General features: G+C 43.8%; 1 protein-coding gene across 1 annotated transcript; it reads right to left on the bottom strand.

Annotated features, from left to right (window-relative positions):
* Positions 1-372: 372 nt before the first annotated feature.
* On the bottom strand, positions 373-21,730 carry LOC142498855 (uncharacterized). The gene is made up of 5 exons (XM_075607456.1): positions 21,607-21,730; positions 15,764-15,931; positions 14,841-15,011; positions 8,639-8,762; positions 373-3,497 (listed from the first exon to the last, which is right to left on the bottom strand). Exons 2-5 carry the CDS (start codon positions 15,866-15,868, stop codon positions 2,374-2,376), a joined length of 1,524 nt encoding a protein of 507 aa, XP_075463571.1. The 5' UTR covers positions 15,869-15,931; positions 21,607-21,730; the 3' UTR covers positions 373-2,373.
* Between the last annotated feature and the right edge of the window lie 1,107 nt (positions 21,731-22,837).

Raw genomic sequence — 22,837 nt, 5'->3', positions numbered from 1 at the left:
CCCCTCCCCCCCCCCCCGCGGAGCTGCAGACCCGGAAAGGGTCTGTTGGAGTCCCCCGGCCTGGAGAAGCCCCCACTCTCTCCCCTATATCCCCCCCCCCCCTCCCGGTGGAGGTACGGAGACGACGGCGTGTGTGTTTGTGTCTCTTTCCTCCCTCCTCCCAGATGACTGCTGGTGTTGGAAGCGGACGTTGCTGATGGCCTCTTCTGCCAGCAGTGACGTCACTTCCGTCACCATTCAGTCCATTTACTGCCAGGGAATTTTTCTCATGAAATAGGTGCCGCTAAAAAAGTTTCATTTCAAAAACGCAACTCTAATGAAGTAATTTGTATATTTAATTTTGTTTCTATGCTTAACGAATAAAGTGCAAGTTAAAAAAAACAAACACACCAACGTTTTTCTTCCAGTATATTGTATGTTTCCAGTCTCCCTTCCTTTTACTGTAAGTGTTAAAGAATATATTTAGGACAAATTTGACACACAAGCAATGGAATAATTCTTCAGCTGGTTTTACTAATTAGTAGATGCGAGCCATACCAGAGATATGCTCACATAATTTAACAAAGGAACTGCAAAGTAATGTATTCTGCCTCACACAGGGGCGGGGCCTACATTTGGTAACTTTGGATTGGATAGAGTAATACATCTGTGACTCATGCTAGAGTCTGATAGGAGGCTAGAATTTGCATCTCCTAATAGAAATAGTAACGTGTGCAAAGAATGTATGTGTGTGTTAACACTGGATTGTCTCATAGAAAATGAATGAAGTAATCTGCCACAGACCTGGGCTGTGAGGAAAAAGGAAAACAAAATCCAGGAACAAGAAAATGAACAAAGATTTGCAGAATGGAATTTCTTAAAGGGACAGTCACCCAAATCCTTTCATAAGCTCCTACGAGCAGAGTCCTTCTTACCTATTGTACAAGTGTATGAGAAAGTTGTAACTTTAGTATCCTCACATCCCACTGCACTGCTGAAAGTCTAAATTGTATAAAAATAATAATAGTAATAATGTTGATCCACTAAAGAGTGTCACAGAAAAAACAAATTGTACATCATATAGAAACCAATTGGCACATCTGGATTGCCCACTTTACTATCTATTGTAAGACCTCAGACCCCATTCCATCATTGGCTTTCTTTCATATTTAGGCTAGCAGCCTTGCATGTATTGCAGAAACATTTTATTTCTGTTCCTCTACTCGCCCCTGTCACATCTATTGGGAAACTTCTCCGTGAATCCACCTCCCTTCCTGTGAAGAACGACTTCCTCACATCTCCTCTAAGCCTTCCACCCTTCAGCTTCAGAGAATTACTTCTTGTTCGAGTACTTTCTCTGAAATATGCTTTCCTCCTGTTCCTTGCTGAAACCCCTTCATTTATTTGGAAGTTTCGATCATATCCCCCCTCTCCCTTCTATCCTTTACATGCGCTACATATATTTAATTACTCTACTAAATTCAGGAAAACATTTTTTTTTAAATTTATTAAAATAAATTAACATGTTGGCAAAACCATTGAGTAGGATTAATGCCATGAACAGAAGTGATAGTTTCAGAATGTTCCTATTAGTAGGTCCCCTATTCTGGGTGCTTAAGAGTTGAGTCCTGAGTAAAACATTTGGCACACATCTCCAGTGTGAACTTTCTGATGACTGGTAAGATGAGTAGAGGGTAGCTTTTACCACATTCAGAACAGGCAAATTACTTCTCCTTTGTGAGTCTTCTGGTGCGCATTAAGGCTGAGGCCCCACTGCACGCGCCTGCACGTCCGCCTTGCGACCTGGCAGCGCGTGCAGAGCGCTATACCGCGATATTCAGGTGGCGTTCTGAGGCGCGGGGAGTGTGGCCAAAACGGGCTGTGTGGGCACGGCCATGACAAGGGGCGGAGCCACGGACAAACAAAAACAAATGACACATATCACCCCCACCCCCCTCTCGCTCCCCCGCCTCTCTGATTGGCTCCCTGCAAAACCACGTGATGCGCCGCCGCTCGGGATCACTAACTGGCTGTAGCCCCTGCCGGCTTACGCGTCATAGTGCGCAGTGAGCCTGGGAGCGCGGAGGGACCGGGGAGAGCCAGGGAGCAGGTAAGGGGCTGGTGAGAGGCGCGCGCACACGTCTGCACGCTCCGCCGGCTGCACTGGGGACCTAGCCTAAGATTAGCGAGTTGAGTGAAAGCTTTGCCACACACAATGCAAGCAAATGGTTTAGCTCCAGAGTGAATTTTATGGTGTCTACAAGTCGAGTAATAAGTAAAGGTTTTCCCACATTCAAGACAAAAGAGATTATCCCCAGTGTGAATTTTCTTATGACTGGTAAGATGAAAGAGTCGAGTGTAGCATTTACCACATTCAGAAAGAGCAAATTGTTTCTATCCAGAGTGAATTTTCAGGTGTCTTTTAAGAGCCGAGTAATTAGTAAATCTTTTCCCACATTCCCGACAACAAAAAAGATCATCCCCAGTGTGAATTTTTTTATGATTGACAAGATGTGAGTGGCGTGTATAGCATTTTCCACACTCGGTGCAAGAAAAAGGCTTCTCTCCTGTATGGGATTTCTGGTGTCTAACTAGATCAGAGTAATATTTAAAGCGTTTCCTGCATTCTGGGCATGTAAATGGCTTCTCCATGGAGTGAACTCTCTGGTGTCTTACAAGAGCTGAAGATTGAGTAAAACCCTTCCCACATTCATGGCAAAAAAATAGGTCCGCTCCTGTGTGTGTTTTCTGATGACTAACAAGATGTGAGTACTGCGTGTAGCCTTTCCCACACTCAAGGCAAGAAAATGGCTTCTCTGCAGTGTGAGTTAGCTTGTGTCTAACCAGAAATGAGTTACGGGTGAAGCTTTTCCCACATTCATGACATGTATGTGACTTTTCTTTTGTGTGTCTTCTCTGATGTGAAACAAGGTTTCTGAGTTGAATAAAGTTTCTCCCACATTCCGCACATGAAAAAGGCTTCTCTCCTGTATGAGATTTCTGGTTTCTGACGAGAGTGGAGGAGTGAGTAAACCATTTCCCACTTTCTAAACATTCATAAGGCTTCTCTACTGGGGAGGTTCTCTGGTGTGTATTAAGCCTACTACAGAGTGTCTCTTCTTCGTGGCTTCTCTGATGGTCTGTATGAAAAGGTGGATTGGTAAAGCTTCTACCATATTCTCTGAAGTTACAGTTATTCACTGGCAGACCATTGGGAATTTCCAGTGCATTAGTATCCTCACTGATGCAATGCTCATCAGAAACAGATGTATATTCTGTCTTCACACCCCCTGTGTTATTATGGAGGTAAGAGGTTGTGAGATCTGTATTTTCACACGAAGTTTGCTTTTCTGATGAAATTCTTAATGGTTTTATTTGTCTCTCACTTTGTATAGTTTGGGTCGTACAGCCGTCTACATTGAAACTTAGAGACAAATTGTGATGCTCTTCTGTTACCCAGTCTGACGGCCAAAGTGGAGTGTTGCATTCTTCTGTCATATTCTTGCTCACGGTTCCATCTGTAGGACAGGAACACACATTGGGGGAAGAAGCTCATCAGAAAAGTGGCATTTCTGAACTATTCAATCAGCATGATAATCATGTCACTAATTGGATAATGTGTCAAACAAGAAATATGACATACGTGGCATAGACACAAGACAATAGCAAAACAGGAAATAACACAAACGTAAAAACACAATGTTATCTATAGTCTGTCCTTTTCTATGATCTCAGCGCCGCTGACCCGCACAGCGTCCCCTGTAACTCGCAACATCCGGCAGGATACAGCTCTGATTCTGGGAGATCAGTGTAGTGGCGTCTCAGATGAGGAAGCTGATGTAGCGTAAACTCCAGACCTTGTTTCCTGCTGACCTCATGTTGACGCCACTACCAGTATCTCCCAAAATCAGAGCTGTATCCTGCCGGATGTGATGTCACAGGCTGTTGCGAGTTACGGGGGACGCTGTGCGGGTCGGGCGGCAGTGAGATTTTGTCACTCTGAAGAGAGTATAAACCTCTAACTCAATGCTAAGTTTAACCTGTTACACTGAGTGTGCATTTGTTTGTGCTTTTTATGTCCATATAAATACATTTGCCTATACTATCTGCCCCATCAGTTTGCCTGATCTTTCCTGTTATAAAGCGGGATGTACAGATGGACACCAGAGAGGATTTTTAGGCGTGCTGCCGATGTTTCCCAAAGACTGTTTGTATTGAGTATACTGCACCTTTTGATATTTAGGCTGTTCCAGTGATCTATTCTCTTGCTGAAGAGATCTTCACTTTGCACTTTTTCTATTGCACTGGCTTGTCATTTAACCTGTTTGCTTTCTGTCTAAACTGCATAGCTGACGAAGAAAGAGAAAGACGAGGGGGAGAGCAGCAGGGAGGTAAGGAGAGAAGGTGGGGAAAGAAAAGCAGCTTAATATATCTTCTATTTACACACAGAGGGAAGGAGGGAAGAGAGAAAAAAAGGGAAGGGGAGGAGTGGAAGGGAGGGGAGAAAGAGAAGCAGAGAGAAGGTGGAGGGGGAGAGGGGGCTGGAGAAGAAAGGGAAGGGTAGAGAGAGAATGGAAGGGTCGGAGCAGTAGCATGGCTAGACATGCGCGGGTCTGGGCAACATTTTTTTCAGGGCCCCTGCGAGCCAAGCCCCCCCTCTTTTACACCTCCTCACTCTCCTCATGTATTTCTCTCCCCCCTCACACCCGCTCCCTCACTACCCCCTTTTCCTCCCACACTCCCCCCCTTTGCTATCACTCAGTAAAAAAAAACACCCCCTCCACAATCAATCCAGTTCCCTCAATCCCCTCCTCACATTCATTTCCCCCTCCTCCGCTGGCCACACACACATACAATTCCCTCCCTACAGTACAGTATCCCCCCTCCCCCCACAATACACAAGTTACAATAACCACCTTCACACACACACACACACACACACACACACACACACACACACACACACACACACACACACACACACACACACACACACACACACACACACAGTGGGGGGGGAGGGGGAGAGTAATTAGGATTACTTGTTCTCTAGACTGGGCAAAGCCCAGGGTCTGTTGTAGCAGATTAGTGAACACATACATACATACATACATACATACATACATACATACATACATATATTGTGATACAATCACTGTCTCCAGGTGCTGGAATAGGGCAGCTATGGGACTTTTCAGCATACAGAGAGTTAATTTCCCCTAGAGTAGCTAGTTCAGCTGCAGATAACCAGGATGAACTGCTGAATGAACAAGGAAGTATTTTAAGGCAGACACAGGGAACTGCCATGCTGAGAGAGTGCTGTTCCCAGGGGGACAGAGAAGAGTTCTCCCCAGCTGTGGAAGCTTACCCAGTCCCCTAGACTCGCTGGATGGTGGTCGCGGAGTTTGCTGGGACTGCCTGGGTCTTAATCCCAGGAAGAGGAAAGGACGCGAGACCGTGCTGAAGCAGTGATGTTCTGTCCTTAACATTGGACTTAGAAATGAGATATTCTCTGAGCTCTCTTGGGGCTGAGCTCCCCTAAAAATGAAGGATGCAAGACCGCGCTGAAGTGGGGACATCAGGTTCATAACCTTGGAATTACAGAGGAGGGATTCTCTGAACTCTCGCAGGGGCCAAAGGGAACTACCTGGAGCCCCAACAGAGACACATAAGAGAAACACTATATTGCTGTGTGTAGAGCCAGTGCATGTTTAGCTTGGATAGAAGGCACGGTTCAGTGAGTAAAGACACTGACTCTGGCACTGAATTCGAAGTAGGGGATAATCTATAGTGAGTGTCATGTTCATTTGTATGTAGTATGAAGCATGTCGTCGTTGTTCAATTTCCGGTGTCGGCTCCTTGTGAACTTGGGCAAGCCACTTTTTCTCCTTGTGCCCCAGGCACCAAAAACATAGATTGCAAGCTCTGCGGGGCAGGGACTGTGTCTGCAAAAATGTCTCTATAAAGCGCTACTTAAAAACTAGCAGCGCTATACAAGAACATAATTATTATAATAGTACCTGTTTTGGGGTGGTAACCAGCTACGCTGTCCATCCAGTTAGTAAGGGCTAAAGCTGCATGTATAGTTAGTCTCCTAGGAGTAGGCGTTTATTTTATGATTTGTTTTGACTTAAAGGGACGGTGGGTGTGTTGGTGTATAATTTACCATGTAAATAAACCCTGTATAGAGAAATACTAAGATTCCTGCCTTTATCTGGGATTAAAAGAGACTAACGCGTTGTGGGCATCACAATACACACACACACACACACACACACACACTAAAATCCCAGGTCTCTTAAATGAGAGAAAGTTGGCAAATACAGTGTTATGGATCTCTGTGACGGTGGGTTTAGAGTGTCAGCTCTTGCACCCATAGGTTGTACATGAAGTGTATGTGATTGTGTAACGATAAGGAATTTGTGTGTTTTAACTTTCCAGGAGTGCTAACCAGTGGAGATTCAGAGGCTATGAGTTTCAAGGGGGGTTTTGGGGACATATAGGCACAGACCTCTGGTCAAAATCCTCCCTTGAAAACAGTTAAGCCAAGTTCCCTACTTCAGCACAACCCAGAAAGTTAAAAGGGGCATAGGGATATGAGGTGTCCCAGAAACAGTCAAGGGGTCCCTAGTATAAGGAGGGTTGCCCAGCTTATGCCCCGATCACCCTGAACCCAGTATAGGGGTTCAGGGGGTGCTCCAGTTATATAGAAGACTTTTGTTAAGGTTTTGTTAGAGTCTAAAGTCAGGTTTTACAGAGTGTGAGGCATATGGCTAGTTGGACTAAAAAGTACAAGTTCTCATTCTATCCCTCATCACTAAAAAGACATTTTAGAAGCATAAAAGTGTAAGGTTCATACTTTATTAAAGTAAGGTTCAGAGGGTGTTATACTGTATGTATAAAAATCCATTTGCATAGGAGACTTGATGGCTACCCCGCCCTCTGGCCTTCAAAGGGGGTCCAGGATGTGGAAGTAGGGAACTATTTGATGAGCAGGAAAAGGCCAGGTGCCAGTTGCAGAGAACAGAGGCCACCCCACTGGGCCCTGATTGTGACACCAGACGTAGCGGAGCCGGCAAGGAGTTAGCTGGGTGGAAGTTGCTGCTTGTGGAAATATTTCCTATTGGCTGACTCATATTTCCAGCACACAGGTTTTTTTTCAAGCTGGCTCAACACGCCTCTGCCATGATCAGCCAGGTGAGCCCCGCTCCGATTGGCTACTGAGAATTTTTTCACGTTTTTGATTGGGTTGTAGGTTTTCTGTGAATGAACCCGAGAGGTTTTAAAAACCCTTACGCAGCTCAGATAGATTTTCAGTTTCTACGGTTTCTCTAAAGTTTCTAAGGGTCTTCGAAGTGTCTAAGTTAGTTTTAAATTTTCCAGATTTCTAAGGCTCTCTAAAGTTTTCTAAGACTCTAAGCAGTAAGTGAACTTCAGCTCTTTGGAGAGTGAGAGGGAGCTGGGACGTTTGGAACGGCATGGTGATTTCCATTCTAAGACTTTTTAGGGTAAGCTTTGGCGATAAGCCCCTACAACTAGGAAAATATAGTTTGTTTTCAACCCCCAATGCCTAAGTAAGTCTGCCTATTTGCTGTAAATTGTGTAACATTGTGTGTTTGCCTTTTCCTGTGAATAAATGTACAATTTATTTCATTAACTCGTTTTGCTCAGTGAAATTATCCTGGTATAAAGGTGTAATTGCCTGGTCTCCTGTGACAGGCGTCAACTCATAAGCATGTCAAATAGCTGTATATAAAATCAAACATATGAACTTTAGAATGTCTCAATATTTCAATTTATACTTATAGTCCACCAGAGGATTTCAGAACCCTGACCCATAAAAATACTGGTACGGGGAGAATGAAGTAGAATAAAGATGATAGGCGGTCACTGCAAAACGGGAGTCAGCCCGGGCAGTGACCGGCTATCATCTTTATTCTACTACTTGCTACTCTGGCTGGAGCACGCAGGCATCTTACTGCACTACAAGGGAGCCTCACATCCCTCCCAGTGTGAACTTCTGGCGCCGCCCCTTGGAACGCGGGGACGTGACGGAGCGCACGGCATGCTGGGATTCATCCGGACGAACAGCCTCCTACCGGAGACAACACCGTTGGAGTGTTCCTGTGCCGAGACCGGAGGGACGGGCAGTGAAGACACCGGGTCGGGTAAGGGCAGCAGGTTGTGGGTGATTCGTCAGTTCATGAGAGAGGCATATGCGGATGCTTCTTCTCCTGCCTCTAACCATTTTCCTGTGCACTAGCCCCCTACCCAGGTATTCATTCTATATACTACCCTCCTTTATGACTTTTATTATTTCATATTTGCAGTAAGATTCCCATACCTGGTGATTATATATGGACAAGGAGGTTACAAGACAACTAAACAGTCTTACACACCAATTAGGAGCATCGGATATATGGGGTTTACTCCCCTTTTTTTCTCAAGGGGAGAATGAAGCACGGCACAAAACCAATCAAGGGGTGACTCCAGGATTTAATAGCCGTCTCTGTGCTCTGTTTCGGGGCCCTGAAATAAACATATTTCTAGTAAAAAATAAAATGAATAAATCTAACAACAAATAAAATTAAGTGAAACCAGAACTGTTTGCTTAGAATCCAACATAATTGTGTTAGAATTAGCGGCAGTCTCCACTTACCCATTGAGTTGAGGGTCTGGTGATCCTCCATCATCACATCCTTGTACAATTCCTCGTGTCCTTCTAAATACTCCCATTCCTCCTTGGAGAAATAGACTGCAACTTCATCAAACCTAATAGACACCTGAAACCAAGAGAAGCCCCAATTTGTTATGCAGACACAGAAATCAGTGCTTATACAGTCCCTCTCCCCCTAATATGACCTATGGTTAAAGTGAGCTCCATGTGATGCCCCTTTAAAGCAGATCCACAATATTGTTTTTGTTTACTTTTTTCTAGCGGTTTTTAATTATATTTATATATTTTTTCAAGGCCCACAGCCTGCACTGGAGTGTTCACCTTACAGCTTCTATGCTCTACTCCTCTACCAGGCAGCACAGGGCAGTTTTCCAGGCACACTGTAAAGGTGTTCTAGTTATCAGAAAAAGCATCCGATCCTAATCTTCTCAGATAAGGTTCTTTGAAGTCTACTCATGTCACTGAACAAATGGAGAGAAGAAGGCGGTGCAGCTGCCTACCTCAGTGAAACAAACCGGGAATCCTCTGGATCAGCAAACTATAAATTTATTGGCACATAAACAGCAAAAAAATGTTCACTCTGACATGTTTCATGCGAGGGATCGCACTTTATCAAAGAGCACGTCTCAATATTGTATTTGTGCCTGATCTAGTCTGAGTAGCGTCGCTGAGGGAAGTGGTGTCCCCATTTCTCCAGAAGTACTCATGTCACTGAAAGGGACTTAGCAGTCATACTCATTTAGGATTTCAACTCATTTTTAAGGAATAAAATACACTGCCTTAAAAAAAGAAAATAATTGAGCGAGGAAAAAACTAGGGAGGTGAAGACAGATATCCACAAGGAGCGACTCAGTGAGTAAAGACACGGACTGATCACAATGACACTGAGTTAGAAGCAGGGGAGCTTGGATCAGTTCCCGGTCTTGGCTCTCGGTCAAGTCACTTTATCTCCCTGTGTCTCAGGTACAAAAATCATAGATTGTCAGCTCACCTGGGCAGGGACTGTGTCTGTAAAAATGCCTATGTGCTGCATACCGCTATTATAATTGTGAGGGCCTTTGAGTGACATTGGGAGAAAAGCGCTATATAAAATAAAAATAACTTTATTATGAATCTTTAATAAATTTTAAAAAATGTAAACAGGTAGAAGAAACTGTCCCTTTGAGATCCTAGGAAGACAGAGGGGGAAAAACACCTCCAAGGAGTTTAAAAGGTTTTATTTATTAATGTTTACAGTGATTTGAACTCGGCAATGAATGTCTGGTAATTAAGATACCCAGAGACGGGAGAGACTGAAGACCAGAATCAACATCTACAGGAGGCATCTTTAGAGAAGACACGTGTTAGGTATCTGCCCCCCAAATGGTAGAGTTGGGAGTGCAAACCCCACTAATGAAATACTAGTTTGACTAAAAGCTTTTTATCGGGTTGGCTGGATTTTTGAGCCATTTGGGGGGTCTACATTTTTGCATCTGAAGACATCTCACAATATTAAAGAGTTCTCGCATGTCCAAACTGTGCGTACCATGACATTTTAGGTAGCCATTTGGTTCCAGCTGTGAAAATCCATTATATAAACCACCTGCTTTGTAGTAAAGTTCTGCTTTAAATATGTATATGTCTGTGTTTGGACAACAAATGGCTGCCCTCCATTGCTTTTCCTATGGGAACGTGCTTCCTGGAAACTACACTTACCAGCATGCTTTGCAAGGACGCCATGATGCAGTGTTGTGCCTTTCTATCTGTGAGAGAATTTGACATTATACAAGTCTGTAGCCTGCATTAACCAGTTGGATGTTGGATTAAGTCCCTCCCAGCACAATGAAGTGGGCAATTCTATATATGCTGAAGTAGCCATTCGGGGGATTTTCTGCCAATAACCGATCGAACTTTCGCTTCGGCGTATATAGAATAATGCCCTTAAGGAGAAGCTGTAACAAAAGACTGTCTTTTGCCGATCTCTTCTGTGTGTCTTTTCAGGCTGCTAATTCCAAGACACCTGGAGAACTGATCTGTGTGTTCCAGATATAATCCTTCCTGTGTCAGCACAACGGACACGTAAGGCTATAGTGGGGAGACGCAGATATCACAGATCTGCTGGACTAGTGAAAGAACGCAGTCACGGCGTGACGGGAGGTTCAGTATTAAACACAGCAAAATCTACATGCAAGTTTTTGTGAAATCTGTATAAATGCCGGTATAACCATCCTCACACTGACGAGATACAAAGAGTGATTCAAAGCGCTAATTGGTGTAGAAAAATATGCATATATTAAAATATTGGTGATATAAATAATAACAAAAATAGGGGGACACTTGGGTGCATAGGAATGAGTAGAAGTGGTGTACCAAGTTTCCTTTGATGAGCAAAAAAAACAAGGTAAGTAAATTTTATTAAAAGAAACTAAAAAATATTACACAAAAAAAGAATTTCCAAATAAGGAAAAAATCTGTAACTGTGACTTAATTGAACTAAAGCCCGCAATATAGCATATAAAACACAATAGAAAATGGCTCAATTAGAATTGGGTCTCATAAAATAAGACCCTTTCCAATATTGCAACTGGTTGCCTCTGATTACACCAGCAAAGATAGAGTGATAAATTGCACTTCATACTAGGCCCATGCACCAAACTTGGGTTTTCCTAAACGGCTGCAACATGGGACTGACCCGGGTCACACAGCAACTGGTACAGAGTTTCCCACAAAGGGTCTACAATGCACTGGTGGGGGCGGGAAAGAAGGTGTTACCGTTGAAACATAGCAAGACATGTGAAGTGTTTGTATTGTAAGAAATGTATTGCTAATACAGTTACGTTCACTAAGGTTCTGTTGCTCTATGATACTTCATGCTTTCTTTGCAAATTAGTATGACTGACTGCCTTGCGACAACCTCCGATACGGCGGCAAGCCTTGCACTATAATTGTGCATACTGTTGCAATCTTCTAATTAATTTACAAGGATATTGAAACTTGCTAATTTCATTCAAAATCAATGTTCACAATGTTTAAAAATATTTATCATGCATCTGCATTATCAACTACCAAGCCCTGTTCTAGGCCTGTGATTTTCCACCCGGGTTCCACAGTATCCGTGGCTGCCATGGGGGGGGAGAGCTGGGACAACTGACCCAGGCCCGGCGGCACCCCATGCAGCAGTGACCCGGCGCAGTAGCAGCAGCCGGACACCGCATCCTTCTTCTTCCTCCTCCTGTTGGCACTGGAAGTCGAGTCCAACTTCTGGCCAACAGGAGAAGGGAGCTGTGGACTGACGCAGCACCCCTGGGCAAGGTGTGTGTGTAGGGAGTCTAAAGGGGGGAAAAGATTGAGGGAGGGTGGTGGGAGAGAGTCCAAGTGGGGGGTGGGAGACAAAGATGGGGGGGGAAAGAAAGTTGGGGTTCCCCAGAATTCCACAATATAATTATAGGGTTCCTTAACCAAAAAAACGTTGACAACCAATGTTCTAAGTACAATCGTGGGTTACATTTTTATTTTATCGAAGTTAGTGTGAAGGTTCTGTGAAGGTACATGGTGTTGCCTTTAGTTACAATTTAATGCTTATTGTAACAGATTGTATTTTTCCTGGGGGGTCAATTTTTCTGTCGCCCTAAAAGAGTACTTCAGGTAGAGGCACGCACTGTATTATTTAGCCATTTATTATGTATTATTTATCATTTGTATCACAAAATCTTACAAATCCAGGAAGCTTGCAGGAAACCGACACTGCGCCATTAACCGCGAACAACCTTATAAGTGACAACATCTCTGTGCTGCCTAGTGGAGTAAGTGAAAACAAACAGCAGGAGTTGCTATGTGGATGCTCTACTGCAGGTTTTGGGCCTTTTAAATAAAAATTAAATTCAGAAAAAAAGCTAGAGAAAAAAAATGAAGGTTAATCAGCTTTGCCAAAGGCATCTTGTGGTGTTTACCTTGAAAACAGGTCATGGGGAGGAGCTGCCCCTAGAGCAACCTTATTTTTGTTTATCCCAATATGGGATGGAAGCTTTGGAGAATATCCTGGTCACGTTACCACAAAATATGAAAAAGTTATTTAATGAATAAACATGTTATTCCTATGCATTTCGCTCCCAGCTGGGATCACAGTCAGGGCAAAGCAAGGCCTGACGACGGTCCCAGCTGGGACCGAAACGCGTAGGATTAACAGGTTTATTCAATACATAAAAACATTTTTCAATTACTGAAGTGCCCGCGGCAATTCTATTTTTGAAACGGTTCTAACACGGGATCGACTACAGGATCAGACCTGTCAGGATTTGGTGCACCACAATTTCTTGTTCCAGTATAGTGAGTACTATATGAAGTGCATGCTCTACAATATTCTTTATTCTGGACCCGTTACCTCCATGATACAAAACAAGCCGACCTTGAAAAGTGTGTGAAAATGTATTTAAAGCAGATCTTCAAATAACATTTTTACACAAGATTCAAGAGACACAAGAGTTTTAGCTTTTTTATATCATATTGCTCCAAACAGATTTTGGATTGACGTGTACCCGTGGCAGGAACCATCAGGTGGAATTGTGAGTGCTTCCCCCCCATTTAACTATGTCACAGACAATCACCACTGGCTTTGATACCCACTCTCCCAGATATAGTCTAGTAGAGTTCAGCATGTTCTGCTAAAATCCATGTTTCATTGGGGGCCTGCTCTTATTTCTTTGTCCTCCTTGTTCTGGGTCATATCTGGCTAACTACTGTATAGTTCTATGCTTTTCTCTCACCATTATATACAGAGTGACCCAAGAAGGGTCAAAAAGATTCCCCACAGTTGCACTCAGCCAAAAATATTAAAGTCTAGCGTGTCAGACTAATAGTCTTCAAATGGTGTTGTATTCATTGATGTCAATACACCTGGGCTATACATCAGAGAAATATCTGATGTGCCCAAGAACCAAAATATGGTCAGAGCAGAATGTCTAAAAGCATCAAAATAATACAATTTTATTAAGCAAAAAGACTCACTAAGTCTATACACAGATTATACACAGTATCAGTTGTTAAAATCCCCAATGGTGGAATACAAATGCTTATTGAAACAATGTAAGTAGTATTCAGATACATATAAGAAGTTATCTGTTATGTTGCAATAACATCTGACAATGAATATCACACTCCTCTTGATCTATAACCGAGTGGATGGGTAAATAATACTTTAAATCCAAGTTAATCTTAGTAAGGATATCAAAATATATATGGAGAGGTAACCTATCCACCAAGGTGATTTCCATCATATTGAATAACTGATGGGTACTGGGAAAGTAACCATATAGTGATGGAACCCAATATTCCCAGTTGTTTAAACAAGGGGTTCAATCATGATGAAACATAGTGATTCACTAAGTTATATAACACAGTGCACATCTGAAGCAAAGCAGAACAGATCCAAATAATGTGGGCAAATGCCAGATTCTTATATGCTCATAATATACTGACAGGGTAATCAGACCATATAGTGTAACCCATGAGAGTCCCCAATGGTTAGAGGTAGAAATCTAAGTCACAGTATAGTATTGCTAGATGTATTCCAGTTATTCCCTCATATATGAATATACACAAAATGCTCACAAAATAGGTCAGTGAACCATTACTGTCAGCTGTAGGGTAATCTATATGCGTGGCTGTATTGTGGGAGACCTCAGTATTGGTATCCAGAGTCAGTCAAAACTCAGTACCCCTCCCAGTAACTAAGTAATGCCAAAACAGCTTGTATGTCCAATCGCCATTAAAATATAAAAACACCGCTATACGACCAGTTTTGCGGAGTGTGATTTCAGATGATGTATCTGTCTCCACCGCCCGACGCCATCGTCATGACGTCAGATAAAACCCGACGACCATTTCACGTGTCTTGCACGCTTCTTCAAAGGGAGAGGACACTTTTTAACCCTTCTTGGGTCACTCTGTATATATGAGTATCCCATTAACCCATGAACCCCATACTTTAGATATTAATTTGTTACTTGTTTATTAATGTTGAGCGGCTAGTATCTTTTGTGTTCATATTTTTCTTTCACCAACCAACTACCCACTTCAACAGACGTGTCCCCTTCTGTATCCTTCTCAATGCACCCAGAAGCCTTCTGCCCAAATCACATAACTTTTCATTACAGGTGCCTACTTCAGTAAAGCTCACCACATTGGCATAAAGTTGGTATAATCTCACCTCTCCAGTCAATAGATGAATGATCTTGGTGGCATGTTCCATAATCTTCTCATTCATCAAATTAGTTGGACAATCCAGGATGAGACTCTGGATATTGCAGAAGTCTTCTGACACGCAGCGAGGGGTTGTGTGGGGGACATGCTTGTGTTGCTTCTTCACAAAACAATATTCCTACAGATTGAGAGAGTTAGCAATTTAAATATCATCCTTCAATGGGAGGACAGTTCTGGTGCTCACAAGTTTTGATTGATGTGCAGTAGCTTTTTGAATAAAAACGTACATTTAAGCATCTTCTCCTCTAGCACCATTAAAATCGCAATGCAAAATATACACATACCAACTAAAACTTGCAATCGACCATGTATCTTCTGCCCAATGATATCGCCCCCAGATCATGCATTATATAACTGCTCAATCACTTTTCCTCTGTAACCATGTGCTCTCCCTCTGCTAAACCCCATCCTTCTATGATCTGTGCTCTCCCCAGTCACATCCATCTCTGCCCATACTGGTCTCTCTCTATTCTCCCCTTGTGCCTAATCATGTCAAACTCTTGCCTCTATGGTCTTCTTCTTTACATGGAATTTGACAGCAGATAAGAACCATTCTGCTAATTTTCCTATATGTTGTATAACATTAGACCTAATTGGATCCTTGACTTTCCTATATATTTATTTTTGTCATATCTATCCCAAACATGTTTTATTACTACTACCTCTGTTAAGAGACTATTCCATGAATCCACCATCCTTTCCAAGAAAAAGTACTTCCACCCAACCTCCAGCTTCAGTGCATGACTTCTTGGTCTGGCTCCCCTAGGACCTTTGCCTTTATGAACCCAAGTCTCACACACAAGCCCTTGAAGTAACAATGTACATTCTAGAATGAGCAGTGTTATTATGGCATTGTTCACTGGACCTCACCTCTCCAGTCAGAAAGTAAATGATACTGAAGGCGTGCTGCAATATCTCACCAATCATCTGATCCATGCTCATGTTCTTATGATTCCTCATCATTAAGTCATTCATATTCTTCAGGGAGACATTGAGGATTACAGAAGTTTCTCACCACATACTTAAGGTTTTATGTTTCTATCAAAAGAAAAGTGGATATGATATTAGAATTTCAAATACATCAAGGTTATGAATAAAACACAAATAGCAAATCATGCGTTTTCTAAAGCGTCTGAATTATCTACACATTTAGGGTCCAAGTGTCACATCCATACGTGAGCATGGGCAGAATACACGGGTCAAAAACTTCCCTTTTAAGGCACAGTGGAAAGTCCCCTTGAAATATTGTCTTGTTTTTTTCAAATGCCCCCATCCCATCTTCATTTTCCTATTTAATTCAAAAAGGTTTCCTTGTACGATACTTGTCGGACAAGATAAGTCTTCGACTTCTTCTTGTTCTATTCCATTTATTTGGATCTTTACAAACTTGACACATTTGTTGAACATCACTTTGGTTTTGCTGAGATTAATATGGAGGCCAAATTTGTTCCTAGAGGTCTTCTGAACTTCTGGCAAAAATAATGTAATCTGCAAATCGTAAGTGACTCAAATATGCACTGTTTATTTTTATTCCCTTTTATTTCCAATTTAATGTCTTCTACAATTCAAGTTTTGCTGTGAAAACTTTGGTGTCTTCTTGCCACACACCTTTGCTGATCGTTATATTGCTTGAATGTAATCTAATGGTTGATGTAGCTTTCTTTTACATTTTCTTTATATTCTCAATGTAATGCGTCTTCAACACTTTGTCTTCTTAATGCATCCAGGACCGCCGAGGTGCAGATGAAATCAAAACATTTTTCGTCATTTACAAATCCTAAACCGAGTGGTAGATCATATCCATTACTTCGGGAAATCACTTCTTGTATGACTTGGATGTGGTCCACTGTGTTGTATCGACTGTGAAATCCCGTTTGCTCTCTACGCTGGGCGTCTGTTGCAACTAATTAGCCTAGTAACTTTTTAAAAATCCTGTAAGTGATTGGAAGTAGACTGATTCATCTATAGTTCTTGAGGTCTTGTTTGACTCCTTTCTTGTGGATTAGGGTAACTATGGCATTGCTCCATTGTTCTGTTCTTCAAGCAGCATGTAAAGAGTTGCAAGGATTTTGGTAATATTAAAAATATTCTTTATTATCTTCAATGAATATAAAATAAAGGGGTTTAAAATTAGATCAAACAGCATGGACTGTGATCAAAATTACATTGCTGTACCAGCTATGTTGATTGTACATATGGGAGATTGTATGACAAGTAATCAAAATCTCATACTGTAAATTAACAGCCTATTGTGATAGAGTAAGGGGCCAGTAATTGAACCGCTGTATAGTAACTACCTCAACAGCCAGTAGTATCAATTGATGTAACTTAGGTAAATGTAGCTCAGTAGCTATGAGCTACAATCGAGGAATGAGACTGCTACAATTGTATGTTGAATGCAGATACACCTCAAAGTATAGGAAGATACAAAACCGGCAAAGTATGCAGTGTCCACATGATTTTGGGCACTGCCGAGCAGAGTGTCTCCCTCCGTGGGAGCACACAGCCGCTATACCGTCAGCAGGGATAAGGATACAATCACTGCTGCGGAAAGGTAAGTATGCGGAGGCAGTAATTACATAGGAGGGTATAAGTCATATGTAAAAAATCAGGGAGGCAATTAGTGTATACTGGAGAATAATGCCCTTGTATATCATAGGTTATATCCCTGTATATGGCAGCAAACATCGTAGCCATACTCCCCCACACATGCGGGACGCCATCACTGTGACCGCAACATTTACTGACATTGATTCTAAGTTGCGGAGTCCCTGCGTTGTATACCATACATAACGATCCTGTATGCAGCAATTCAGCTTCGCAGGACCTCTCCATATAAGGGACCTCTATTTTATTCTGCTGTCTTTATTTAGGCATGCCCTCGAGCACATCAGCATTGATATATTATGATCAGTGCTGATGTAGGGGACAGTGCATAGAAGAGATAGAGTTCTGCCTCAATTAGGTTAGTTATTCTGTTGGTTCTGGATGCGCCCGATAAATACTTTACCTGGTGATCCCTTCATACCACATATGCATATATCATCTATTCCCTCTGTATACATCCTTGCCGTATAGTGCACACACGGATTTACACACGGGATCATATATCAGCCGTGGATCCGCTTCTGATATCAGCTGGGAACTGTCAGGGGGGTTGGCTGCAATATTTGGTTAATTAACGGCACAGCCACTCACTTACTTTGGGCTACGATGTTTGCTGCCATATACAGGGATATAACCTATACTTACCTTTCCGCATCAGTGATTGTATCCTTATCCCTGCTAACGGTATAGCGGCTGTGTGCTCCCACGAAGGGAGACACTCTCTGCTCGGCAGTGCCCAAAATCATGTGGACACTACATTCTTTGCCGGTTTTGTATCTTCCTATACTTTGAGGTGTATCTGCATTCAACATACAATTGTAGCAGTCTCATTCCTCGATTGTAGCTCATAGCTACTGAGCTACATTTACCTAAGTTACATCAATTGATACTACTGGCTGTTGAGGTAGTTACTATACAGCGGTTCAATTACTGGCCCCTTACTCTATCACAATAGGCTGTTAATTTACAGTATGAGATTTTGATTACTTGTCATACAATCTCCCATATGTACAATCAACATAGCTGGTGCAGCAATGTAATTTTGATCAGTCACAGTCCATGCTGTTTGATCTAATTTTAAACCTCTTTATTTTATATTCATTGATGATAATAAAGAATATTTTTAATATTACCACGACACTTTTGCTGTGATTGAGTGCTCACCTACTAGGTTTCTTTTCTCTCGTGTATGCAAATCTACCCTACCTCGTGAGCACCTCACACTGACACTTCTCAGCAGTGCGGGGGATACCCTCTTTTGTGTGTTGCAAGGATTTTCCCTGCTACTTCCCCAGCTTCTTTCAAGATTTCAGTTGTAATTCCATATTTCCCGGGAGCCTTCCCACTCTTCATAGATTTGATTGTTTTTGTCACTTCTTCTGGAAGAATGTACGGTACATCATTATAGGTTTCTTCTCACTTGTCCTCTGCTGGATTATGCCTTTTGTTATCTGTGTCCTTGTACAATTTCATGTAGGAGTCACCGATTGAGCCACATGTGCTGAGGCAGGGATATCTTTTAAAGCTGACCCTAGAGGACGGGAGTTGGCCATCCCTGACACAAAGTATCACCTGGGAAAGAATTTTTGTAAGGGAATGTTAAATTCAAACAAACATCTCAGGAACCAGAGGGTCCCCGTAGTTTGGAGAGTTGTGTTTCAAGTCCAGGGGACCCTGCTTCAAATTAGATAAGAAAAATAAATATGTACAAAAATAAATAAAGAGCTGGTTTGTTGCTTTAAGACCGCGTCCAGGGTGAAGCTGAGCGGGCTTGCGGGCTCAGCACGATCAAACACATTGCGACAATGTTTGACCTGAGTGCACACGTGCGCACATGTGCCCGTGAGCACTCTGCGTTCAACTGCTTGCAGAGACAAATGCTTTTGAATCTGTCGCGCTTGCCCTCGTCACGTGCTCGTTTCAGCCAATGATGACGAACCGTTCACATGACGTCATGGTCAAGCCCCCTGCACGCACAACGACACTGGACACTAATAGCCCCTACTCTCACGACACGGCGGTCGAGCGCGCTCGCTCTCGCCCCGGACGAGGCCTTTGTATTGTATGTCTTTATGTATATAGCGCCATTAATGTACATAGCGCTTCACAGTAGTAATACCTGTGGTAATCAAATAATTAACAGATAATATAAATAACAGGTCATGGGAATAAGTGCTTCAGACAGATATGACAGACAGACAGATATGGGCAGATGCAGTGAGAATATAATAATATATAATACTATAAGGGGAAAAAAAGTGTGGTGTGATTAGCGCTCAAAGCTATAAATTAGGTGAAACAAAATATACAGTAAAACAATTGTGCAACAATATGCAATATACCTTACAAATAATAAGGCAAGGCTGCCAGGAAAAACTGACCCAAAACACAGTCAGTGAAAACCAGAAAACAAACAATACAAACCGGCGCCTAAAGAGGTCAAGGTGGATCTGTATATAGTCCAAATGGATAGAATACCAAGAGGTTGCAACTCCAATCTTGTGCAGGAGGTTGCAAATCCAATCTCACGCTTCCAAAGTCCACAGCAAGTAGTTAAGTGGCATATGAAAAGCAAACAGAGAAAATCATCATAGTGCAACAATGCTACTAGAATACATAGACAAAACAAACAAGACAAACAATAAATAGACAAAAGCAGGGCTAAAAATTAATATAAAGAGTTAATTTAATACATAATTTAGTTAAAATAACAATCAGGAACGCTGGTAGATGACGATTCCGGTTTGTAAAAACTGGAATCCTACTCACAAGATGTTCGTATAAAATGCGCAGTGTTAAGAAGGTAAGGTGGTGACTCCCACGGCATCAGATTAGTATCAGCTGTCTCGGGGCTGCTCCACACGCTGTCCCTCACTACTTGGCCGGAAATGCATCACTGGGGGTGGGTTTAAGAAAAAAACGCCTCTTCCTGCAGCTTGTACATGAACATACACTCGTGAGAGGTCTGCCTTCGTTCAAGAATAAACTCCAAATGACTGCCCAACGCGTTTCGTCCGCTTGCGCACTTCTTCAGGGGTGTGCGCAAGCGCACGAAACGCGTGATGCATTTCCGGCCAAGTAGTGAGGGACAGCGTGTGGAGCAGCCCCGAGACAGCTGATACTAATCTGATGCCGTGGGAGTCACCACCTTACCTTCTTAACACTGCGCATTTTATACGAACATCTTGTGAGTAGGATTCCAGTTTTTACAAACCGGAATCGTCATCTACCAGCGTTCCTGATTGTTATTTTAACTAAATTATGTATTAAATTAACTCTTTATATGAATTTTTAGCCTTGCTTTTGTCTATTTATTGTTTGTCTTGTCTTGTTTGTTTTGTCTATGTATTCTAGTAGCATTGTTGCACTATGATGATTTTCTCTGTTTGCTTTTCATATGCCACTTAACTACTTGCTGTGGACTTTGGAAGCGTGAGATTGGATTTGCAACCTCCTGCACAAGATTGGAGTTGCAACCTCTTGGTATTCTATCCATTTGGACTATATACAGATCCACCTTGAACTCTTTAGGCGCCGGTTTGTATTGTTTGTTATATAATACTATAAGTAACTAATAGTATAATAATATAAATAGTAGATGCAAGTACCTGTCGGTATTGTTGAATTTAATGAAATAATTTACAATTATTTAGGACCAGCACTAGGAAACCGTACAGGGAAAGGAAAAATAACCCACTGTAAAAGCCTAATATCTTCATCTCTCACTCTGCCCCCCTCCCCATGTCTCCCCACTCCATCTGATCTCCCCTACCCCTAATCTCTGCATGTCTCCCCACTTCATCTGATTCCCCTCCCCCCCTGATCTCTGCATGTCTCCCCACTCCATCTGATCTCCCCCCTGATCTCTGCATGTCTCCCCACTCCATCTGATCCCCCTCCCCCCCTGGTCTCTGCATGTCTCCCCGCTCCAATCTCTGCATATCTCCCCACTCCATCTGATCTCACCCCCCCCCCCCCCATGTCTGCAAACACGTAATGTTTGCTTGCAAAGCTTTGTCCCTATTGCACATGTTTAACTATCAGCAATATACATCATTTGCAAAAGTTTCCTACCGCAAATATTATAGCATTAAACCAGCTCCTACCTGTAAGTCACACCCCTCTGTGCAGCAGTTATATGAATGGATAGCAGCACTGCCCAATGACAATCTGCTGAACTCATGGAAGTCTGGGATATGTAGGCTTCGGCATTAAGAAACATATCATTTGTGTCAGACCAGAACTACAACTCCCAGCATCCTCCAACAATACAATCAGCCAATAAGGGTAGAGATTGAGAATGAGGCTTGGAACTCACCCCGCCCTTTGTTTCTGGTTTTATCCTCCACTCACATTCTGCCCTGTAATACGCTTGGTGCAATGTGCTGAGAGTTGGGGTAATGCACAGTAATTATGCATGAACGATCAACCCTTCCTAGGACTAAATTATGACAATAACATGTTAAGTGGTCACATCTGAGTGACTGATTCCTTTTTTGTTACCCAAATATGACACATAGATGTAGGCATGTCTCCATCTGCCTCCCCCTTCCCCCCCCCCCTTTCTACCCCCCCCCTTTCTCCCCCCCCCCCTTCCCCCCCCTTTCTCCCCCCCCCCCTTTCCCCCCCCCCTTCTCCCCCCCCTCTCCTCCCCCCCCCCCCCTCTCCTCCCCCCTCCTCCCCTCCCCCCCCCCCTCCTCCCCCCTCCTCCTCCCCTCCCCCCCCTCCCTCCCCCTCCTCCCCCCTCCTCCTCCCCTCCCCCCCTCCTCCCCCCCCTCCTCCCCCTCCTCCCCCCCTCCTCCCCTCCTCCTCCTCCCCCCCCCTCCTCCTCCCCCCCCTCCTCCCCCCCTCCTCCTCCCCCCCCTCCTCCCCCCCCCTCCTCCCCCCCCTCCTCCCCCCTCCTCCTCCTCCTCCCCCCCTCCACCTCCCCCCCTCCTCCTCCCCTCCTCCTCCCCCCCTCCCCCTCCTCCCCCCCCTCCCCCCTCCTCCCCCCCTCCCCCTCCTCCCCCCTCCCCCTCCCCCCCTCCCCCTCTCCCCCCTCCCCCTCCTCCTCCCCCTCCTCCCCCCCTCCCCCTCCTCCCCCCCTCCTCCTCCCCCTCCTCCCCTCCTCCCCCCCCTTCCTCCTCCCCCCCCTTCTCCCCTCCTCCTCCCCCCCTCCTCCTCCCCCCCCTCCCCCCCTCCTCCTCCCCCCCCTCCCCCCCTCCTCCTCCCCCCCCTCCCCCCTCCTCCCCTCCTCCTCCCCCTCCTCCCCCCCTCCTCCTCCCCTCCTCCTCCCCCTCCTCCTCCCCCCCTTCCCTCCTCCCCCCCTTCTCCCCTCCTCCCCCCCTCCTCCCCCCC

This window comes from Ascaphus truei, chromosome 7 (assembly GCF_040206685.1).
Source record: "Ascaphus truei isolate aAscTru1 chromosome 7, aAscTru1.hap1, whole genome shotgun sequence".
Classification (NCBI taxonomy): Eukaryota; Metazoa; Chordata; class Amphibia; order Anura; family Ascaphidae; genus Ascaphus; species Ascaphus truei.
The sequence above is the reverse complement of the archived record's forward strand: the minus strand, read 5'-3'. Positions and strand labels throughout refer to the sequence as shown.